General features: G+C 40.7%; 1 protein-coding gene across 1 annotated transcript in view; it reads left to right on the top strand.

Annotated features, from left to right (window-relative positions):
- The window catches only part of LOC132830782 (vesicle-fusing ATPase), a 277,011-nt gene that overhangs the window by 163,081 nt on the left and 92,197 nt on the right, over positions 1 to 21,733 (top strand). The window contains exons 16-17 of the mRNA XM_060848627.1: positions 1,917 to 1,983; positions 11,815 to 11,894. Of these exons, the coding sequence (XP_060704610.1) occupies positions 1,917 to 1,983; positions 11,815 to 11,894 (147 nt within the window). The remainder of the gene's footprint in view (positions 1 to 1,916; positions 1,984 to 11,814; positions 11,895 to 21,733) is intronic.

Below are 21,733 nucleotides of genomic sequence, written 5' to 3'. Positions count from 1 at the left end.
TCATCAGCAAACTTGTAGGTCATGTTCATTTGGAATTTAGCTACACATTTGTGGGTGTACAAGGAGTACAGCAGGTGGCTGAAAGTGCATCTTTGGGGGTCTCCAGTGTTGAGTGTTATTGTGGAGGAGGTGTAGTTGTCTATCTTCACTGATCACGGTCTATGGGTCAGGAAGCTGAGGATCTAGTTACAGAGGGCAGAGTTGAGATCTAGGTCTCAGAGTTTTGAGATCAGTCTGGAATGCAGAGCTGTGGTTGATAAGTAGGAGTCTGAAATAGGTGTCCTTGTTGTCCAGATGTTCCAGGGATGAGTACAGGGCTTGGGGAATGGTATCTGCTGTATCTGTTATATCGGTAGGCAAATTGCAGGGGATTGAGGTAGGCAGGGCAGCTGGAGTTGATGTGTATGACCAGCCTCTCGAAGCACTTCATGATAATGGAGGTCAAAGCCACTGGGCGGTAGTCTTTAAAGCATGTTGCATGTGCTTTCTTAGGTACTGGGAAGATAGTGGTCGTCTTGAAGCAGGTGGGGACTTTGGCTTGTAGAAGGGAGAGGTTGAACAGGTCAGCGAATACCTCTGCCGGCTGGTCTGCACAGGATCTAAGCACACAGACGAGGGCTCTGTCTGGGTCTATTGCTTTCCTTGGTTGGTTCCCAGGAAGGCCGATCTGACATCTGTTGTAGTGACGGAGGGAGCAAGTGGCACCGCACCACTGGCATTCTGCTTGAACCCATCAGGAGGATTGCGTCTTTGTCCGCTATCTTGTTCTGCTTCATTTTGTATCCCGTCATGTTGTTTAGGCTTTGCCATAGGTGGCAGGAGTCAGTGTGGTTGCTTTGGGTCTCTAACTTGGTGCGGTACTGCCTCTTGGCATCTCTGATGGCTTTGCATAATCAAATCTGGATTTTCTGTACTGGTCTGGATTGTCTGACTTGAATGCTGCATGCCTGGTTTTCAGTAGGAAGTGGATTTCCTGGTTTGTCCAAGGTTTCTGTTGGGGAACATCTGGATTGATTTCTTTGGCACGCATTTGCTTATGAAGTCCATGATGGTGGTAGCGAACTCATCTAGGTTTCTTGCTCAGTACTTGAATTAAAGGGGAAGCTAGAATGGGAGGTGCTAACAAAAGGATCTGGCTAGATAATGTAATCTAGTTGGGAGAAGGCTTGTATAGACCAGTTTCTTTGTAAATTCTATACAAATGTTGTGGGTAATGTATGATTCATTGAGTATGACTGTGTCAGACTGTCGCTTGACCAGTTGTCTTTTCCAGTGCCTAGGGTGATTCCAGGTGATCTTTTGGTCCCATTTCTTTATTGACACTTCCTAGTGATTGAGACGACGGAGTGGCGTGCTCAGCAATTTAAGATGGCAGTTGAGAGTTAACCATTTTGCTGTGGATCTGGAGTCATTTGTAGGCTAGACCAGGTGAGAAAGGCAGATTTCCTTCCCTGAAGGACATTAATGAGCAAAATGGATTTTGCTGAATGTGAAATTATAAATAATAGTTCAAGAAATATTCACAGGATGTAGAGGAGAAAGGACGATGAGGATAGATGGAGCTGCCATGGCCCTCAGTGCATTGTCTACTTTCTGACCTGTAACATTCTGGATCTTACATGTTTTGGCATTTTGATAAATGTTGGGTACAAAATACTGAAATTGGACCTTAGATTTTAACAAGTTTCATCATCATGAACCTGAGGAATGATTGCCAGGTAGAGTATAATGTAGTTTGTTGGCAGCAGCAGAGTGTATAACAATGTTATTGAAATTTGTTGAGGACATTGAAACATTAGATTGAAGAATAATATACATTTCACTGTAGAACCATTCCATTTACAAAGACAGATATGTTACCACAAGCCTAACTGATGTATTATTTAATAATCTTATCTATTAATTTGTGTTGACAGATCTTTGAGGATGCATACAAGTCTCAACTGAGCTGTGTTGTGGTTGATGACATTGAGCGACTGCTAGGTAAGCAGAGAGATATCTTGTCTACCAAGGTACTTGACTGCTTCAGACTTTGCACATGGCTTTGTTCTGCGGTTAACCCAAGAAGCCACTTGTCACAATAGACTGGAAGTAGCTACTGTCAAATTCCCAGTACTAGTTATGTTTCAAAAATGCATTAGTTTCATGTTCAAACATTGAAGCCATGGGTGAGGGATCTGAGGCTGCAGTGAGGGCACTGACATATATGATAATGGCTAACCCAACTGGTCAACCAGTGCTCTGAAACAAATTCTGACAAGATTCGGAAGGGTAGATGCAGGAAGGATATTTCACCTGGCTGACAAGATGTCGTTTAGGACCAAACAGTATAGTTTCAGATTAAAAGATTGTTAATTTAGATTAGATTTTTTTAGATTAAATCCCCTGCTGTGTGGAAACAGGCCCTTCGGCCCAACCAGTCCACACCGACCCTCTGAAGAGTAACCTACCCTGACCCACTTTCCTCTGACTAATGCACCTAAAACTAAGGGCAATTTAGCATGGTCAATTCACCTGACTGGCACATCTTTTGGATTGTGGGAGGAAACCGGGGCACCCGGAGGAAACCCACGCAGACACTGGGAGAATGTTCAAACTCCATACAGACAGTCACCTGAGACTGGAATTGAACCTGGGACCCTGGTGCTGAGAGGCAGCAGTGCTAGCCACTAAGCCACCGTGCCACCATCATAGTACTATGATAAGGACTAATTTCTTCATTTAAAGGGTGGCAAATCTTTGGAACCCTGTACCCCAGAGGACTGTGGTGGCCCAGTCATTAAATATATTCCAGACCAAAATTGATAAATTTCAAGATATTGAAGGTATTATGAAGGATATTGAAGGAATAAGGAACAGGAGTAGGCCATTCGGCCCCTTGAGCCTGCACCATCATTGCATAGGATCATGACTGTTGCCAGGGTTGGAGGAATTGAGCTAAAGGGAGAGCCTGAATAGGCTGGGGCTGCTTTCTCTGGGGTATTGGAGGCTGAGGAGTGACCTTTATAGAGGTTTATAAAATCATGAGCGGCGTGGATAGGGTAAATAGACAAAATCTTTTCCCTGGGTGAGTCCAGAACTAGAGGGTATAGGTTTAGAGTGAGAGGGGAATGATTTAAAAATGACCTAAGGGGCAATTTTTTTCACGTCAAGGGTAGTGTGTGTATAGAATGAGCTGTCAGAAGAAGTGGTATGAACATTTAAAATGCTTCTGGTATGAATAGGAAGGGTTTAGAGTGATATGGGCCAAGTGCTGGCAAATGGGACTAGATTAGTTTTGGATATCTGGTCAGCATGGATGGGTTGGACCAAAGGATCTGATTCTGTGCTGTACGTCTCTATGACTGTGACTGTTTTGACGTTTTCCTGCCCTTTCACTGTACTCATTGATTCCCTTTCTAATCAAGAATTTATCTATCTCAGCCTTAAATGTGCACAAGGACTCTACCCTCCGCAGCTCTCTGGCAAGGACTTCCAAAGATGCTCAATCCTCTGACAGAAGAAAGTCTTCCTCATCTCAGTGTTAAATTGGTGCCCTTTCATTCTGAGATTATGCCCACTGGTCCAGACTACTCCTGCTCCTACTTTCTGCGTTTCTCTGAACCTGAGGATCTACCCAGCGATCTAAATAAGATTATGGCAATGTATTCCAATTGTAACTCGTTTCGATCATGTTTAGGAATCCCTCTCAGCCAGGGACACATTGTCAAAGTAGTTATGTTTACTGGTTGGATTCCAACATGTTGCTTACTAGAATATGTGTCTGAACACCGTGCTAAAAGGTTAAGGGATGCGATTCATATATATTCCATATAAATTGTTGTTTTTGGACTATCACAGACAGTTAAACACCTTTTCATGGTGTTGGAATGTGGACAGTATAATGATGCAAGTTGCGTAGCCATCATTGGCTGTGAGTTCAAGTCACTGGATTGCAGTTTCTAACACTTCAAATCTGATATGAATCATCTTCAGACCTAATAGGAATTGGAAATTGCTGTTTTTTTAATATACTTTTGACTGAGGTGAAGGAGGGTAAGAGATGGTGTAGAGGCCCAGTGTAAAAGACAAAAGCTTACTAACTGAGACGAAAGACAATTAGAGGTGTATAATAGGTGTAAATTAAGGTGTGAAAGGATGAAAATGGAGGGTGGGATGGGGCGAGGTGAGTAAGAATGTAAGGAAAACATTAGGTCAGGCACTGAAGTTGTGGAATTCAGTATTGAGTCCTAAAAACTGTAAAGAGTGTTGTTCATCAAACTTGCATTGTGCTTCATTGGAACATTACAGCAGGCCCAAGACACACAGGTTAGCATGAGAGTAAGAGGCTTTGTTGAAATGAAAGATCAGGATCATTCCAACTGATAGCCAGAAATGTTCTGCAAAATGGCCACCCAGTCTACATTTGGTCTCGCTAATGTAAAGGAGGCTGCATTATGAACACAGTATAAGTACAAGTAAAACGCTTCTTCAACTGGAGTGTTTGAGCCATTAAACAATGAGGATAGAGGAGGTGAATGGACCCATTGTCTGATTCATTTCCTGCACTTTTGTCCTCACCTCTCCTGTTCTTTCCAGAATAATCATAAGATTCCCTTTATCCTCACTTTCTATGAGACTAGTCCGTTCATTCAAAGATCATTTTCTACATTTCCGCTGCCTCCAGCAGCATGCCACCAGCAAATGGATCTTCCCCTCCCCTGCTTGTACTTCACAGGGACTGTTCTCTGTGCTACTCTCTAACATTAATCCATCACCTGTAAAAATGTCTTCACTCCACCATGGCACCATTCCATTTTGTTTATTTCCGATTTTCAGCATCCACAGTATTTTGCTGAATCGGGTTTGAAATAACATCGTGTATAAAGTAGGAAACAAAGCTGCCAATTTGCATGCAGAATGCCCGACAAACAAGAATGAGATGATGACCAGATCCACTGCTGTGTTGGTTGAGGGTTAAGTATGAGTCAGGCATTGGGCGAACTTCCTGCCCTCCTGTGAAATATTACTATGAGATTTTTTACATCTGCCTGTCAGGATAGCCAAGGGCTTGTTTAATGACTGTGTAAAAAGTGCACATCTCTTTGGATTGATCAAAGGAGGAAAATATTGTAATGATGTTGCTCAGTGTAGTCTGAATTCCACCCACACTCTACTCAGTAGACAAACCCTCCTCAACAACCTCCCTTTCTGTAGCTGTTATACTATCCCTGATTAGCAATGCCAGTCCCCCACATCTTCTATCTCCCTCCATTACTTTTGAAACATCTAAACCTTGGAACATCCAGTAACCATTCCTGCCCCTGTGATTTCCAAGTGTCTGTAATGGCCATAACATCATAGTTCCAAGTATTGATCCATGCTCTAAGTTCATTACCCTTATTCCTGACACTTCAACCCATCAACCTATGACTGCAACTTTGCCCTATCAACTGTCTATCCTTCTTCACAGACTCTCTGCACACTATATTTGTCTGTTCACCAACTAGGAGAAAGTGAGGACTGCAGATGCTGGAGATCAGAATCAAGAGCATGGTGCTGGCTAAACACAGGTCAGACAGCATCTGGGGAGCAGGAGAATCGACATTTTGGGCATATGATGAATGACTAATGCCCAAAATGTTGATTCCCCAGCTCCTCAGATGCTGCCTGACCTGCTGTGCTTTACCAGCACCACAGTCTCAACTCTGTTCACCAGCTACTCCATTCTCTGACCTGTAACTGTGATTCCCATCCCTCTGGCAAACTAGTTTAAACTCTCTCCAAGAGCTCTAGCAAACCTTCTGCCCAGGATATTGCTACCCCTCCATTTCATCCTCCTTGTATTGCTCCCGCCTTCCCCAGAAGGTACCCAATGATCCACATATCTGAGGCGCCTCCCTCCTATATCATCTCTGCAGCCATGTGTTCACCTGCATTCACTCTCTGTTCCTCGCCTCACTAGCTTGTGGCACCGGTAACAATCTTGAGATTACTACTCTGCTGATCTGATCTTTTTTGGCTTTCAAACTAACTCCCTTTTCAGGTCCTCATCCCTTTTCATAGCTATGTCATTGGTACCAATGTGTATCACGACTTCTGGCTGCCCTCCCTCCTCCTCAAGAATCCAGTAATGTCAATCTGAGGCATCCCTGACTTGGCACCTTGGAAGCAACATACCAACAGGGAGTCTCATTCATGATTGCAGAATCTCGTGTCTGTTCCTCTAACCATTGAATCTTCTCTCGCTATCAGTATCACTCTCCTATTCTCCCCCTTCCCTTGTGAACCACAGAGCCAGGCTCAGTTCCAGAGAGCTGGTCACTTAGGCTTTCCCTTGGTAAGTTCCCTCCCTCTCTTTCTCCTCCTCCCCCCCCCCCCCCCCCCCACAACATTATCGAAAGTGGTATACTATTAAGAGGATTAGCCACAAGAGATCCCTGCACTGACTGCCACTGCCTTTTCCCTCTCCTACCAGTTTTATCCAGCTACCTTTATCCTGTAACTTAGGTGTGACTGTCTCCCTATAACCTCTCTCTACCACCCTCTTAGCTTCCTGAATGATCCAAATTTCTCCAGTTCCAGTTCCCTAACGCTCCAGTTTGTGAGGAGATTGCGTTGGGTGCACTGCTTGCAGGTGAAGTCAGCAGGCTCACCAGTGGTGACCTTTCCCTCTGACATCCTGTGAGAGGAGCATGCAACTTCCCTAACTTCCATCCTCTCTGCTCTAAATTGCCAAAAGAGATTTAAAAAAAGTCTTTACCTCACTAACCCTCCAAGAGCTATTTCTTTTTTTGGACAGAGGACAAAGATAGGTAGAAGTCATTACACCTGTAGTGTTTCAGTGTAGCCACTGCCCCAATATATTACTTCACTTATCATATTGACTGTTGCTAATCAGTCGTTGCCTTTCCAAATACATGTAAATCCTGTCCCTCAGGATTTCCTCTCAACAACTTGCTGACCACTGATGTCAGGCTCACCAGTCTATAGTTTCCTGTCTTTTCCTTACCACTTTTCTTAAATAGTGGCACCACGTTAACCAATCTCCACTCTTCTGGCACCTCACCTGTGACTATCAATGATACAAATATCTCAGCAAGGGGCCTAGCAATCCCTTCCTAAGCTTCCCACAGAACTCTAGGTCAGGTCCTGGCGATTTATCCACCTTTCTGTTTTGAGACTTCAAATGCCACCACCTCTGTATTATGGACTTCTTTCAAAATGTCACTATCATTTCCCCACATTTTATATCTTCCACGTCCTTCTCCACAGTGAACACTGGTGCAAAATACTACTTTAGTATCTCCCCTATTTCCTGCGTTTCTGCACATTGGCTGCCTTGCTTATCTTTGAGGGGCCTTATTCTCGTCCTTAATATAGTTGGATTCTATAACCCTGTTTGCCAAAGCTATCTTATGTCCCCTTTTGCCCTCCTAATTTCCGTCTCAAGTATACACCTAATGCCTTTATACTCTTCTAAGGATTCACTCAATTTCTGCTGTGTATACCTGACATATGCTTCCTTCTTTTTCTTCACCAAAACCTTGATTTCTTTAGTCGTCTAGCATTCCCTACACCTACCAGCCTTGCCTTCACCCTAACAGGAACATACTGTCTCTGGATTCTTGTTATCTCATTTTTGAAGTCTTCCCTTTTTCCAGCCATCCCTTTACCTGAAATATCTGCCCTCAATCAACTTTTGAAAGTTCTTGCCTAACACCATCAAAATTGACCTTCCTCCAAGTTAGAATGTCAGCTTTTACATCCAGTCTCCTTTTCCGTCGCTATTATAAAACTAATAGCATTATGATTGCTGGCCCCAAAGTGCTCCCCCAGTGACACCTCAATCACCTGATCTGCCTTATTTCCCAAGTGTAGGTCAAGTTTTGCTCCTTCTGTAGTAGGAACATCCACATACTGAATCAGAAAATTTTCTCGTACACACTGAACAAATGCCTGTCCATCTAAATGCTTAACACTGTTGCAGTGCCAGTCTTTTTTTGGAAAGTTAAAATCCTCTACCATAACCACCCTGTTACTCTTATAGATCCAATCTCCTTACAGATTTGTTTCTCAATTTCCCACCGATTATTGGGTTGTCTCTAAAACAATCCCTTCCTTATTTCCCAGTTCCACCCAAATAACTTCCCTGGATGGATTCCCAGGAATACCCTCCCCAAATACAGCCATAATGCTATCCCTTATCAAAAACGCCAACCCCCTTCTTCTCTTGCCCCCCCCCCCCCCCCCCTTTCTATCCTTCCTATAGTATTTGTATCCTGGAACATTTAAGCTGCCAATCCTGTCCATCCGTGAGCCACATCTCTGTAATTGCTATGAGATCCCAGTCCCATTTTCCTAACCATTCCCTGAGTTCATCTGCTGTCCTTAGTAGGCCTCTTGCATTGAAATAAATGCAGTTTCATTTATTAACTAATTTATTAACATTCATTAACTTGTTCACTGCTTTGTACTCCTTGCCTCGACTGTTTGACCCTCTCCTTTTCCCAACTGTACCAGTCTCAAATTGATCTCTTTCCTCACTATATCCCTAGGTCACACTCCTCCACCTTACTAGTTTAAATCCTCCTGAGCAACTGTAGCAAATCTCCCTGCCAACATATTTGTCCCCTTTCAATTGAAGTGCAATCTGTCTTCCTTATGCAGGTTAATTCTACCCCAGAAGGGATTCCAAAAATGCGAACTTCTCTTCCCTGCACCAACACCTTAGCCATGCTTTCATACTCTTTCCTCCTATTCCTACTCTCACTAGCTCATAGCACCAGGACTAATCTGGATATTACTACCTTTGAGAACCTCCTTTTTAAATCATTGCCTAACTTTGTATTCACCCTTTCCATGTTGTTCGTTCCAGTGTAAACAGCGACCTCTTCTAATATGGATCAAATGGCAGTGGAGGGACATTAAGGGGACAATGTTAATTGTGACACAAAGTTTAGATGGGTTGGAAAAAGTTAAAGGATTAATCCAGAGTAATAATGATTTATTAGGGAAAATCACCTACAAAGAGTAAGAATGAATCTGGCCCAGATAAATTGGGCTCAAAGAGTAGTAGGCAAATCTGTAACCGAACAATGGAGTATGACTTTAATGGTAGGGTACCTTTTATAGAAATATTTTAAGATACTTTAATAGTCACTTTAATAGTTGTGAAAGATTCATTGAGCAAAATCAGCAAGAATCTGTTCAGGGCAAATTTTGCTTAACTAACTTGAAGTATTTTGATGAGCTACAGAGAATGTTGATGAATATAGTGCTGTTAGTATGGTGTATATGGGCTTCCAAAAGGCATTTGATTAAGTGCCATGCAACCTAACATAAGAAAGTTAGAGCTCATGAAATTGAGGTAACAGTAGCAACAAGGATGTGAAATTGACTGAGTGACAAGAAGCTGAGTACTGGTAAACAGCTGTTTTGTAAACTGGAGGAAGGTTAATAATGGAGTTTCCTAGGGTTCAGTGTTATTGCTGACCTGGACTTTAGTGTACAGGACTAATCTGCTTAGACAAACAAAGATTGAGAAGAAATTTGGTAGAGTCATGAGGTATCTACAGAGAGAGATGGGAAGCAACTGTTGTTTTTGGCAGAAGGATCAGGAAACAGAGGGCATGGATTTAAGGGAATTAGCAAAATAAGCTGTGGCACAGGAGATGAACCATTTTCACACAGTGGTTAGGGTCTGAGTGCATTGCTTGAGAATATGAGAGAGGCAAAGTGAGTTGAGGCTTTCAAAAGAGAATTTACTTATGATCTGAAAAGGAAAATATAGCAGAGCTATGGGTAAAATGCAGGGCACTGGACTTGGATGAATTGCTTCCTTTGGAGGGCTAACTGAGATGTGCTAAGCTACGTGATGACCAGCTGTGTGCTATGACTGTATGCTATGTGTTTATCATTCATTGACCATGCAGCACTCTCTCAGTAATATGCTCAATGAATGTCAACTTGAGTTTTGCTCTTAAACCTTCTGTGCGGAACAGAATGTAGTAGTGGAAGGGTGTTTTTCAGATTGGAGATCTGTGACTAATGGTGACCAGGGATCAGTGCTGGGGCGTCTGTTCGTAATTTATGTAAATGATTTGGAGAAGAATTTAAGTTGTCTGACTAAGTTTGCAGACAACACAAGGATTTGGGGAGATCTGGCTAGTGAGGAGGTTTGCCAGAGGATACAGTATAATATTGGTAGGTTTGACATTTGGGCAGAGAAATGGCAGATGAAGTTTAATCCAGATAAATGTGAGGCGATGCATTTCGGGAGATCTAATGCAATAATGAAGTATGCACTAAAGGGCCCACCCTTAGTCGCGCCAACATACAGAGGGGTCTAGGTGTACAAGTGCACAGTTCCCTTAAAGTGGCAACACAAGTGGATAAGGTAGTCAAGATGGCTATGTGTCATGCTTGTTCTTGTCAGTCAGGATGCAATGTGTTAAAATTGACAAGTCATGTTGCAACTGAACAGAACTTTAATTCGGTCACGTTTGGAATAATGTGTACGGTTCTGGTTGCCAGACTACCAGAATGATGTGGAGGATTTGGAGAGGTTACAGAAACAGCTTGCCTGGTTTGAATAGATTACTTAGTGTGGAAACAGGCCTTTCGGCCCAACAAGTCCACACCAACCCTCTGAAGAGCAACTCACCCAGACCCATTCCCCTACATTTACTCCTTCACCTAACACTATGGGCAATTTAGCATGGCGAATTCACCTAACTGTGGGAGGAAACCGGAGCACCCAGAGGAAACCCACGCAGACACTGCGAGAATGTGCAAACTCCACACACACAGTTGCTTGAAGCGGGAATTAAACTCTGGTCTCTGGCACTGTGAGGGAGCAGTGCTAACCACTATGCCACCATGCTGCCCCAGGTGGAGGGTGTTAGCTATGAGGAGAGATTGACAAACTTGGTTTGTTTGAATTTGAACATCACAGGATGAGGAACGATCTAATAGAAGTTTACAAAATTATCAGAGGTGAGGATATAGAATGGATAGTTTTTTTCAGGGTAGAAATGTCAATTACTAGAAGATGTAGATTTAAGATAAAGGAGAGAAAGTTTAAAGGAGATGAGAGACAAGTTTTTATATAGAGGATGGTAAGTGCCTGAAACACTACCAAAGAAGGTGGTGGAGGCAAATACAATAGCAACATTTAAGAGGCATCTTGTTAGCTACTTGAATAAGCAGGGAACCGAGAGACATGAGGCCGCATTGAGGCAAAAGGCTTTTTATATAGAAAGGCATCACGTGCCAAGGCAGTCTTGGTGGGCTGACGGGCTTGCTTCTGTGCAGTACTGTTCATTGTTTCTTCATTACAGAACTAAAATAGTAGACTCATAAGATAAAATTTGCAAGGCAACAAAATTAAGGGAGTGTTAACATTCGTTTGAAACCACTCTGCAAAGGTGGCGTTATCAAGCAGTAATGACCTGACGGTTTTGTGAACCTAAGCTGCCCTGTCACTTATTTGAAGGTGGTATATAGAATGAAAGTGCTACAAAAGTCGGGAGTTGTTCATGACCAAAATCTAGGTTAACTCTAATATTGGAGATGGAAAGTTGACTGAGGTCCCTGCTACTGACTGTTGACGTTTGATCTGTGAGTAAAGACAAATCCAGACAATTTTAGCTGTAATACTGCCAAAGATGGATGATTGGATATATCTACGCTTTTGTACATGTTCCCTATAAAGAATAGAAACTTGTCTGATGTACCAGATATTCGTGGATTCAAATTTCACCAAGGATTTGGGGAGCAGAGTATAGGAATTATAACTTTTTCAGAAAAACCTGTTAATCTGTTTGATTTCAGATTATGTTCCAATTGGCCCACGCTTCTCAAACCTGGTACTTCAAGCACTACTGGTCCTGCTGAAGAAGTCATCTCCTCATGTAAGTGAAACATAGCTTAAACTAAACATAACTCCATATTATTTTATTATGTTTTCAATACTGCAATGGCTTTTAACTTTTTCTGGAATTTCCATGTATGTTGTTGAATTCATACTTCTCAGATCATCTAAGCAGTTTCTTCAAGACATGAAGTGGAAATGAGAGCATTGTTTATTCATTGAGACTTAAAAACTTATGGGCTAAACAGAAGGTAAATGCTTGTTTTGGCTTAGCGAATGGTTGTTTTAGCTAGCCTCAAGCTTTTTCAGAAGCTGTATGTCTCCAGGATGGATTTTAGTACAAATCAGTCGTTCAAATTCATATTAAACCCTTGATTTAATGTATTATGTGCAATATGAAATATAGCAACTAAATCTGTATACACTTAGGTCTGGCAGAATGTGATGTGAATAATTACTGGATCATTTGTTTTGGTTGTATGATAAGTATTTGCTAGGATATCAGAGAGGGCTCTTTATGTTCACCAAAGGGTGCAGAATCTGAAAGATGGCACCTCTGGTCATAGAAATATCAACTTAAACCCTCCTTAAGACCTTAAAACTCCAAGGTAATATTGCTACCCATTGAACCATGTGCAGGGTCAGATTCTATACAGCTTGAACGTTTTGTGATGTATTCTATTTCACTTTGTGACCAAGCAGCACTATTTGTAGTGTTAAAGTTGATATTGACAAATTTAGTTCACATCCGGGGTGTCATTTGGAATTATTCTGTTCTATATATCTGTGCCACATCAAGCTTGCTTTACCATTTGGGAGCACTGTCTTCTAATAGTGACTGTTTGGAACATGCTTTGGGCACCAGCGATTAATGCAGCATTTCATTTTGCGTGAGTTAAAGATATGTGAAAGTTTTCTGAATTTCAGTGCAATGAAATTCTGGTTTCCCAACTTGCCTTGTAAGGTGATATGTGAAGGTTTCATACATGACCTTTGTTTATTGCTCAGAACCAAAAAGAATCCCATGTTTGTGAACTGAAAAGAAAGCTAGAGAAGAAGATTCAATTGGTGAGGTAGATACAAAGTTTGTTATGAGAATTAAGTCATCTTTTAATGTTTTGTGAAAAGCATTTTGTGTTTGATCAGTCTTGAGTTGTTGCATGCTTCTGTACATTTTGTGCGGTGAACCAAGCAATTCTTGATTTGTCTCTGTATTTGCATGTGGTATTCTACTTTATTCAACACTTGATATGGTGCGTTCACAAGTACATCCATCCTTCCATCTGCCCTTTTCATACTTCTGCTGTGTTGCCATAGAATGTAGATTCTGAAGCTCCTACCCCTCTCAGCAGGGATATCTCTGATTAGCATGGTTTCCAGTGTCAATCTTGTGAGAGATATTTGGTTTACATCACTTTGTTATTAAAAACAACTCACCTTTACGTGGCACATATAATTTGGCAAACCATTCCATGACATTTTAGAAGTATGATAAGATGAGCAAATGTTTGTGGAGCCAATGAAGAGATGTTACAAGTGAATAAAAGTGCTGGATAAAGAATTAGGTTTTAAGAATGTATTTAATGGAGCAGAGGAAGTAAAGAGATCTAAGGGATTTGGGACAAATTCTATAGCTTGGGCCTTAAATGACTTGATGGTTCAGCTACTGGTCTAAGGATGAAGGAGTGAGAGGCGTGTAAAACTCCAGAGTTGATGAATGCATAGCTGTAGAATTGGAACATTTTATAGAGAAAGGGAATTCAAGGCCATGGAGGGGATTTAAACCGGAGAATGATAATTTAAGATGCTGAAAAACTCTTGTTTAATATAGATTAACAAGCACAGGGCTGATAAGGGTTCGACTTGTTTTGATGTTTGGGTGGTGTGGAGGGATGGGGTGTGTGGGGGTTGTTGATCGGAGGTCAACCAGAAGGTGTTAGAATAGTGGAGACCAGAGTTCATTAAAGTAGTGCTGAAGGTTTCAGAAGGGCATAGGCAGTGATATCATAGGTGACCTTTGTTTATTGCTCAGAACCAAATGTTTGTGAACTGAAAAGAAAGCTAGAGAAGAAGATTCAATTGGTGGGGTAGATACAAAGATTGTTATGGGAATTAAGTCTTTTAAATTCTTATGGAATTCATCAATGAACTGTTCATCATTTGTGTTTCCTTTAGCCTTAGGTTAGTTTTAAATTGCAATTCTTTGTATCATGTTCCTTTTATAAGCTATTTTACAGATGATTTTCTCCAAAAAAAAAAGGTGACATTCAGCAATTTCACTGAGTTCTATTTGGTAAAGATTTTTTTCGTTTTAGATCATCCTCACCATTTTGGAAGTCTGCGGCTGTTAAAACTTTACTGTAAAGTACATCATCTGCTTTTCCTTCTCCATCTATCTGTCTTTCTGAAAGTGCTAACTTTTGCTGATTACCATTCTTCAGGAGCTAGTCATCACCTCAACAATGATTTTGCAGTAGTTGGGTGACTGACTGGTTTCTCTTGATATCTGCATCTGTACTTTGACATGGATCATTGGGTAAGGTGTGGAAGCTGTTAACTTAGTCTTCCCCAATTTAACAGTTTTAAGGGTAATGTTGGCATCCTGAAATTTTACTTAGAAGCAACAAGCTGTATGCAGGTCAGACGTAGATGCTGAATATTCTGGAGTCCTCCATACCACAAAGTGCCATGACATAGAGATTTCAGTGCAATTGCAAGGTCATTCCCTTAAAAAAAAGTTTAAAAAAAAATCTATTTGCTCATTTATGGAGGCTTTGAGCTTAAAGTTTTGGTGCGTTTGAAAGGATGTAAAATTTTACCAATTCTGGCGGATGATATTATCGAAACAAATTGCACAGCTCAAGTTTTACTTTAAAAATAAAGAAAACAGTCGCCTTTTGTGAAGTACTAAAGCTTTAAAGTCTTTTTTAATAGAATTTAACGAGTGGTTTAATCTTACAAGTAAATTCAAGCGTCTGGCAAAGTGCAGTTAATTATAGGTCAGCCGATGGGATTATACACAAAGGTTTTATCGATGTAAAACGAAGTAAGAAGCAGCTGGAGAAAAATATTGGTGCTCAGTAATGAGCGTTATTGAAACCAATAATCCTTTTGCTGGATAACTGATTATATTCAAATCCTGTATGTCAGCATTCTGTCCGTTAACTTTTTGCATTTTCACTTGTAATTACTGAAAATTACCTGTGCAAATTTGTTAAAGCTCCAGTGATTTTCATTCTGAGAAATGGGGCAGGAGCAAACTGCATTGTGTATTTTTTGATCCTGCCTCAGGAGGCAGTTTCTATATAAAGATAAAAGTTAAGCCAGTTGTGATAAACTTTAAGAGATGTGGTAAATTGAAGTTGTTTTTCAGTGATTATCAGTTTACTTTTTTATTTCAAACGCTCTAATTGTAGGCAAAGAAAACTTAATCAATTACTGCATTCTTGGAAGTGGTGTCTTTTGACCGAGATGTTGAACTGAAATCACATCTACATTCAGGTGAACATAAACTAACAATGGCACTATTTTGAAGAGCAAGGCATGTCCCTTGTTCTGCCTAATATCTCTCAACTAAGTTGGATTGATCAATTCTCATTCCTATTCATCCAACATTGTTCTGTACAAAATGGCTGCAGCCTTTCCTAGTCTGCAACAATGACTACACTTCAAATGTACGTTATTGGCTGTAAAGCATTTTGGGGCATTGAGATATTGAAACACTGTGAATGAAAGACAGGAAAATACACAATTCTTCAGTTTTTCCAGGTCCTGTCAAAGTATGAATTGGAGGAGATGATGTGATGAGTTTGATTTGATCCTGGAAATGTAAGGAGTTGCTTAGGTGTGGCATGAAGTGCTTCCAGCTTAGGAATGAAGAAGAAGAGATTGAAGTAGCTACAATCCTACAAAGTAAATAAGGAAGTTACTTGCTTTCTGGCATGCATTATTCTCAATCGATACAAACATAAAATTCAAATTTGGAAGTTTTGCTTTGTGGTTAAAGGTTCTGAGCTCTAGCCCCACTTTAGGATGAGCACATTGTTTAGATTGAGGGAGTGGAACATTTACGTGAATAATGATACTTTCACCAAGTATTCGCGTGGGTATGAATAATCCTCTGACACCTTTTAAGTAAGATCCAGAAGTTCTTGAGTCATAACCAGCATTCATCTAATAACCCAAATTGCAAGACACATTTACTGACCGCTCATGTCATTGCTACTCAGGGGAATAGTGATTTTCCCTGGCCACGTCCAAAATTCAACTTGGGTAGACTACACTCGAGTGCTGTGAACAATTCTCCTCTCTGCTTTACATAAATAAGGTCAGAAGTCACATGACACAATTTCAAATAAACCTAATCTTTCATAGTGCTGCCCCTTCGTCTGGTGAAGTCTTCACCTGAAGTCTTCACTTTACCTGACGAAGGGATAGTACTCTGAAAGCTTGTGATTTCAAATAAACCTTTTGAATTATAACTTGGTATTGTGTGACTGCTGACCTTGTCCACCCCAGTCCAACTCCAGCACCTCCACATCTTGGTTATAAAACTGATATAGAGATACTGGGGAAGCTATAAAGATGATTTTATAAGGATGATACCAAAGCTATGTTATAATTTTCAAGACAGATTGGAGCACTTATCTTCAGAAAAAGAGCAAGTTCAGACTGTACCTACCTACTTGAGGTCTTTGAAAAGAGGTGTAGGAGAATCAGCCTGAAACTTGCATGCTGGTACGTAAGATAATTATTATTGACTCTAGTGGGGAACTTGGGAGAAATGTTTCCAGATAAAATGGACAAAAATAGGGAGATCTGTACTATAGGTAGTAATTAAGGGGAATCATTTGATGCAGTTACAGGAAGCAAGCTAAGTCTGTAATGGTGATGGCATTTCTTGAGTGAGGAGAAAGCTACACAAATTACTTTGGGTTAGACAATGGGGCTTGTGTGAACCACAGGAAAAAATACAAAACATGATGGTGCTGGTGATTGAATTAATGGCCTGAATTTTACAGGAACAAGTTAAATATGGGCAGTGTTTTTTTAACAGGGAAACCAGATACCTTGGTGGTGTTTTAATTCCATTACTGTTATCTTTCAGACCAGTCAGGTTTCTTATCTGGAGGTCAGCTTAATTAGTTTGAGGACTCTGCTTCGGGGGCAGACATGATTTCCAACCTTATGGAGTAGAGAGGCCCAATTACCTTGGTGGGTTTAATGAGAAGGTAGGAAGATGTGCCTCATCTTCCTGGTCTAATTCATGAAGCTGGGTAAATATGGTTGGCCTTTGTTAAAACCAAACTGGTTAAGTCAGATGCTGCATACCTTTATAAAATAACTAAGTTACCAACCTGCCTTCTGGGAGCAAGGTAAACATCACACAACACCAAGTTATGGTCCAATAGCTTTATTTGGAAGCACTAGCTTTCAGAGCGCTGCTCCTTTATTAGGCCTCTCATAAACCTGTTGGACTATAACCAGGTGTTGTATGATTTTTAACTTTGTCCACCCCAGTCCAACACCAGTTTATCCACATTCTGGGCGGATGTTGGCTGACCGATGTTTGCTCGATATTCATTAAGGCAAAAGTGAGTTAGGGTTCAGTTTCAGAGTTTTGAAATTTTCACATCTTTTTCTGTTTGTTTAAGTCCACCTTTACATTTCACTAATTGGAGTGATCACAAGGCGGCGTGACCTGAACTACTTTTTAATTCAAAATTATCCACTTGAGTTCTAAGACCCAATCAAGACCCTGCTCTCATCAAGAATCTTCAATCAAAGTTTGCCACGTTATATTGGGAAAGCTATAGTTTTGTCAAAGAAATGCTGTTATTTAAAAATACAATTTAATATCCCTGGACCTGACCTGTGAGTCAGAAAAGAAAGATTGACTTAGACTTAGAATTATACAGAACCTTTCTCAATTTCAGGACCTCCCAAAGTGATTCATAGCTAATGAAATGGTCTGGTCACTATTAAAACGTAGGAGAAATTGTGAAGTAACAAGCATGAAGCACTTATTTGAATGTTTTACAGCCAAGGTCACAAATGAGCTAGCCTATAATGTAAATGACCTGACACCAGTGCTAATGGAGTTGCTACCTAGGTTGTATTCATTGCTTTTCAGGGATACAAGTAAATTGCTGTTGACTGCAACATTCGTGTCTGGCATAAGTCTTGACAATTATAGCCTTGTATGTATTTCTGTATGTTTTTCTGTCCTAAGCAGACTGGTCACAAGGGAATTTTCTGAATAATGGTCAATGTGCTGTTGTTCTGCTATAAAAGGGTCAGTTAGACTCAAAACGTCAGCTCTTTTCTCTCCTTACAGATGCTGCTAGACCTGCTGAGATTTTCCAGCATTTTCTCTTTGGTGAAAGCAAATTGAGGATTGTTTTGTAATTGTTGTTAAATATAAAACAGAAATATTATTTTGTCTTTGTGCAAAGCATTAGAAAGGCCTTAACAACAATTCTGTGTCTATCTTTGTACAAATGATAAAGAACTGGCAAACATGCAAAGGAGGGCCACTCAATAATGAATAGCTTAAAGCCCTAATTACCAGCATAGGAGGAGAGCTGGATGTTTTGTAAGTAGAACAATGTAGACATTAGATTTGGTCCATAGTAAGGAATGGGTTTTGGACAGCCAAGAATCCTGAACTTAAGATATTAGTATCCATATTGGGGAACACTTGTTTTCGCAGACAATAAACAATCTTAGGAATGAACATTCATTGTAGAGATTGCGTAGAGAAATGAAAGAAATTACATTGAGGTCCTGAAACATGCTACATAAATGTCCCAAAGTGCTATACAGCCTAGGAAATAAGATGAAATAAGACACATGGCAGCCAATTTACACATAGCACAGACCTCTGAGTAGTAACATGGTAATGTCCAAAGTGGGGTGTGCGTCTTTAAAGTCATGTCATGATATTTTTTGTGTAGGATATGTGGGGTCTTACTTTAACTCCTTAGTCAAGGACAGCTCCTCAGATAGTGCAGCATTATATCTGTACTGTGCCTGAGTGTGAGTCTCAATTTCTGGTGCTGTTATGGTCCTTGAACCCAGCTTCTGCGTGGAGAGAATAGAACTACCAGAACCACAAGTGCAAGGGAGCTGAATGTATTCCTGAAAATAGTCAACCTATTTCCTTTAAGAAGAGCAATTTCCATGCCAGTGCTTCTGATTTGTTTTGCTTGATCCTCACCTTCAGATTGGACTCTCTCTGCCTAATTCATGATGTCCTCCGCGTTGTCTGTCCCATTTTGTCAATATTCACATTGAAAGAAGACAACGTTAGTGAGAATACGGAGATACAGGCTACTAGATTAGATGGGATTGGGGTTGATAAAGAGGAGGTTTTGGCAATTTTGGAAGATCTGAAAATAGATGAGATCCCTGGGCCAGATGGGATTTATCCTCAGATTCTCTGGGAAACCAGGGAGGAGATTGCAGAGCCTTTTGCTTTGATCTTTGTCATCATTGTCGACAGGAGTAGTGTCAGAAGACTGGAGGATAGCAAATGTTGCTGCCTTGTTTAAGAAGAGGAGTCAAGACACCCTGGTAATTGTAGACCAGTGAGTCTTAGTTCGGTTATGGCTAAGGTGTTGGAAAAGGTGATAAGAGATAGGATTTATAATCATCTGGAAAGGAATAATTTGATTAGGGATAGTCAACATTGTTTTGTGAAGAGTAGATTGTGCTTCACCAGCCGTATTGAGCTCTTCGAAAAGGTGACAAAACAGGTAGATGAAGGTAAAATGGTTGATGTGGTGTATGTGGATTTAAGTATGGTGTTTGATAAGGTTCCACGTGGTAGGCTTTTGCACAATATATGGAGTTTTGGGATTGAAGGTGATTTAATGCTTTGGATCAGAAATTGGCTTGCTGAAAGAAGACAGAGGGTGGTGGTTGAAGGGAAATGTTCATCCTGGAGCTCAGTCACCAGTGTTGTGCCAAGGATCTGTTTTGGAGCCACTGCTGTTGTTATTTTTATAAATGATCTGGATGTGGGTGTAGAAGGATTGGTTAGTAAATTTGTGGATGACACTAAGGTAGGCAGAGTTTTTGATAGTGCCAAAAGATGTTGTGGGTTACAGAGGGACATAGATAAAATGCAGAGCTGGGCTGAGAAGTGGCAAATAGTTTAATGCAGAAAAGTGTGAAGTAGTTCACTTCGGCAGAAGTAACTGGAATTCAGAGTACTGGTCTACTGGTAAAATTCTTGGCAGTGTAGATGAACAGAGATATCTGTGTCCAGGTGCATAAATCCCTGAAAGTTGCCACCCAGGTTGATAGGGTTGTTAAGAAGGCATATGGTGTGTTGCCTGCAACAGTGGTGGACTCACCGATATTAAGGATTTTTAATTGGGCTTTGGTCATACATATGGAAAATAATGGAACAGTGTAGGTTAGATGGGCATCAGATTAGTTTCACAGGTTGGCTCAACATCAAAGGCTGAAGGACCTGTACTGTGCTGTAACGTTCTGTGTTCTCACACTTCTGCTGTCAATGCTTCCTTTCTATCTAAGAATCACAATGAAGTTTTCCTTGTCTTCATCTTCCATCCCAAGACCAACCTCTGCTATTTTCATCATCCTCCGCTAGATGCCATCATCAAGAGCATCTTCCTTTCTCTTTCAACATTCTGAAGAGATCATTCCGACACTGATACCATGATAAAAAGAGAACAGTTCTAGTGAAAGGATATCACCCTGAAACAGTAGCTCAATTCATGTCTTCACAGAAACTGCTGAACCTACTGAGTATTTCGAGCTATTTTTATTGATTACCTCCAATTTCTGACATTGACAGTATTTTCCTTCTGCTTTGAGGAGGAGTGTCCACTTGTCAGTTGGTTTTACTGGGCAGTCTTTGTTTCGAGGGGTCAAAGAAGAATTGGCTTTTTTCCACCTTTTTTTGTTTTTTGTCAGAAGATTGTGGCAGGAAGGGAAGATATATGGAACTAACTTCATAACCATGTGCACTATCACAGATTTGGTGGATAAGTGGTTTTCCTGTGTATTTGTATTGCAGTAGAACTGGGTCAGATTTGGCACCAATTACGCCCCTGTTCAAACATTGGAAAAGGTACTGTGTCTTGCATGTATTCTCTGATGGAATGTATGAAGAAACACAGAGGCTGAATTAATTGCATAAAGAACGACAATGAAAAAAAAAACCCACTATTTCAATGGGGACAACACATCTATCCTGGGACAGGCTAAGCATGTCTGCATGTCTTTACATGCAGAGAATTCCTAGAGGCCTGGCACTCCAACCACAGACCAACATATAGATCTAGATACCATCTATCAACCCCTCAGAAAACGAACAGGAAATGACATCACCACAAACCCCAGGAACCCCATCCAGGACAAACATATAAATAGAAAGCAGGAGACAACAGCTTCGCTTCACTTGGAGGTCACCACTGATGATGTTACCTAGCCAGGTAATGAAACGTCTGGATATCAAACCTGCAGCTCAGTGAGCAAACCTACACCCTGAATGACAATGAGTTCGAGTTAGGTCATTGTTGCATACAATATATAAAATATACAATGGCAATGTGCAGTATTTAATATAATTTGCTGCCTTGTGACAAACTAAGATGCCATTTAGATTGCAGTTAGTTGTCCACTTTAAAATGTCACACAGCCTGCAAAAATGTTTAAAATATTAGATTTAAATATACAGGCTGTAATGGGGGAAAAAAAGTAAAGATGGATTTGGTAGAAGCAACTGTAATTGGGAACAAATGGTTTAGATGGGTTTATGCCTGCTGTGATAGAGTTGCTTCAGTAAAGCAACTTGAGCAGAAAAATTATTTGTTAAAATATATCTGGTGGTAGCGAATTATGTGT

The sequence above is a fragment of the Hemiscyllium ocellatum genome, chromosome 32, assembly GCF_020745735.1.
Source record: "Hemiscyllium ocellatum isolate sHemOce1 chromosome 32, sHemOce1.pat.X.cur, whole genome shotgun sequence".
NCBI lineage: Eukaryota > Metazoa > Chordata > Chondrichthyes > Orectolobiformes > Hemiscylliidae > Hemiscyllium > Hemiscyllium ocellatum.
The sequence above is the reverse complement of the archived record's forward strand: the minus strand, read 5'-3'. Positions and strand labels throughout refer to the sequence as shown.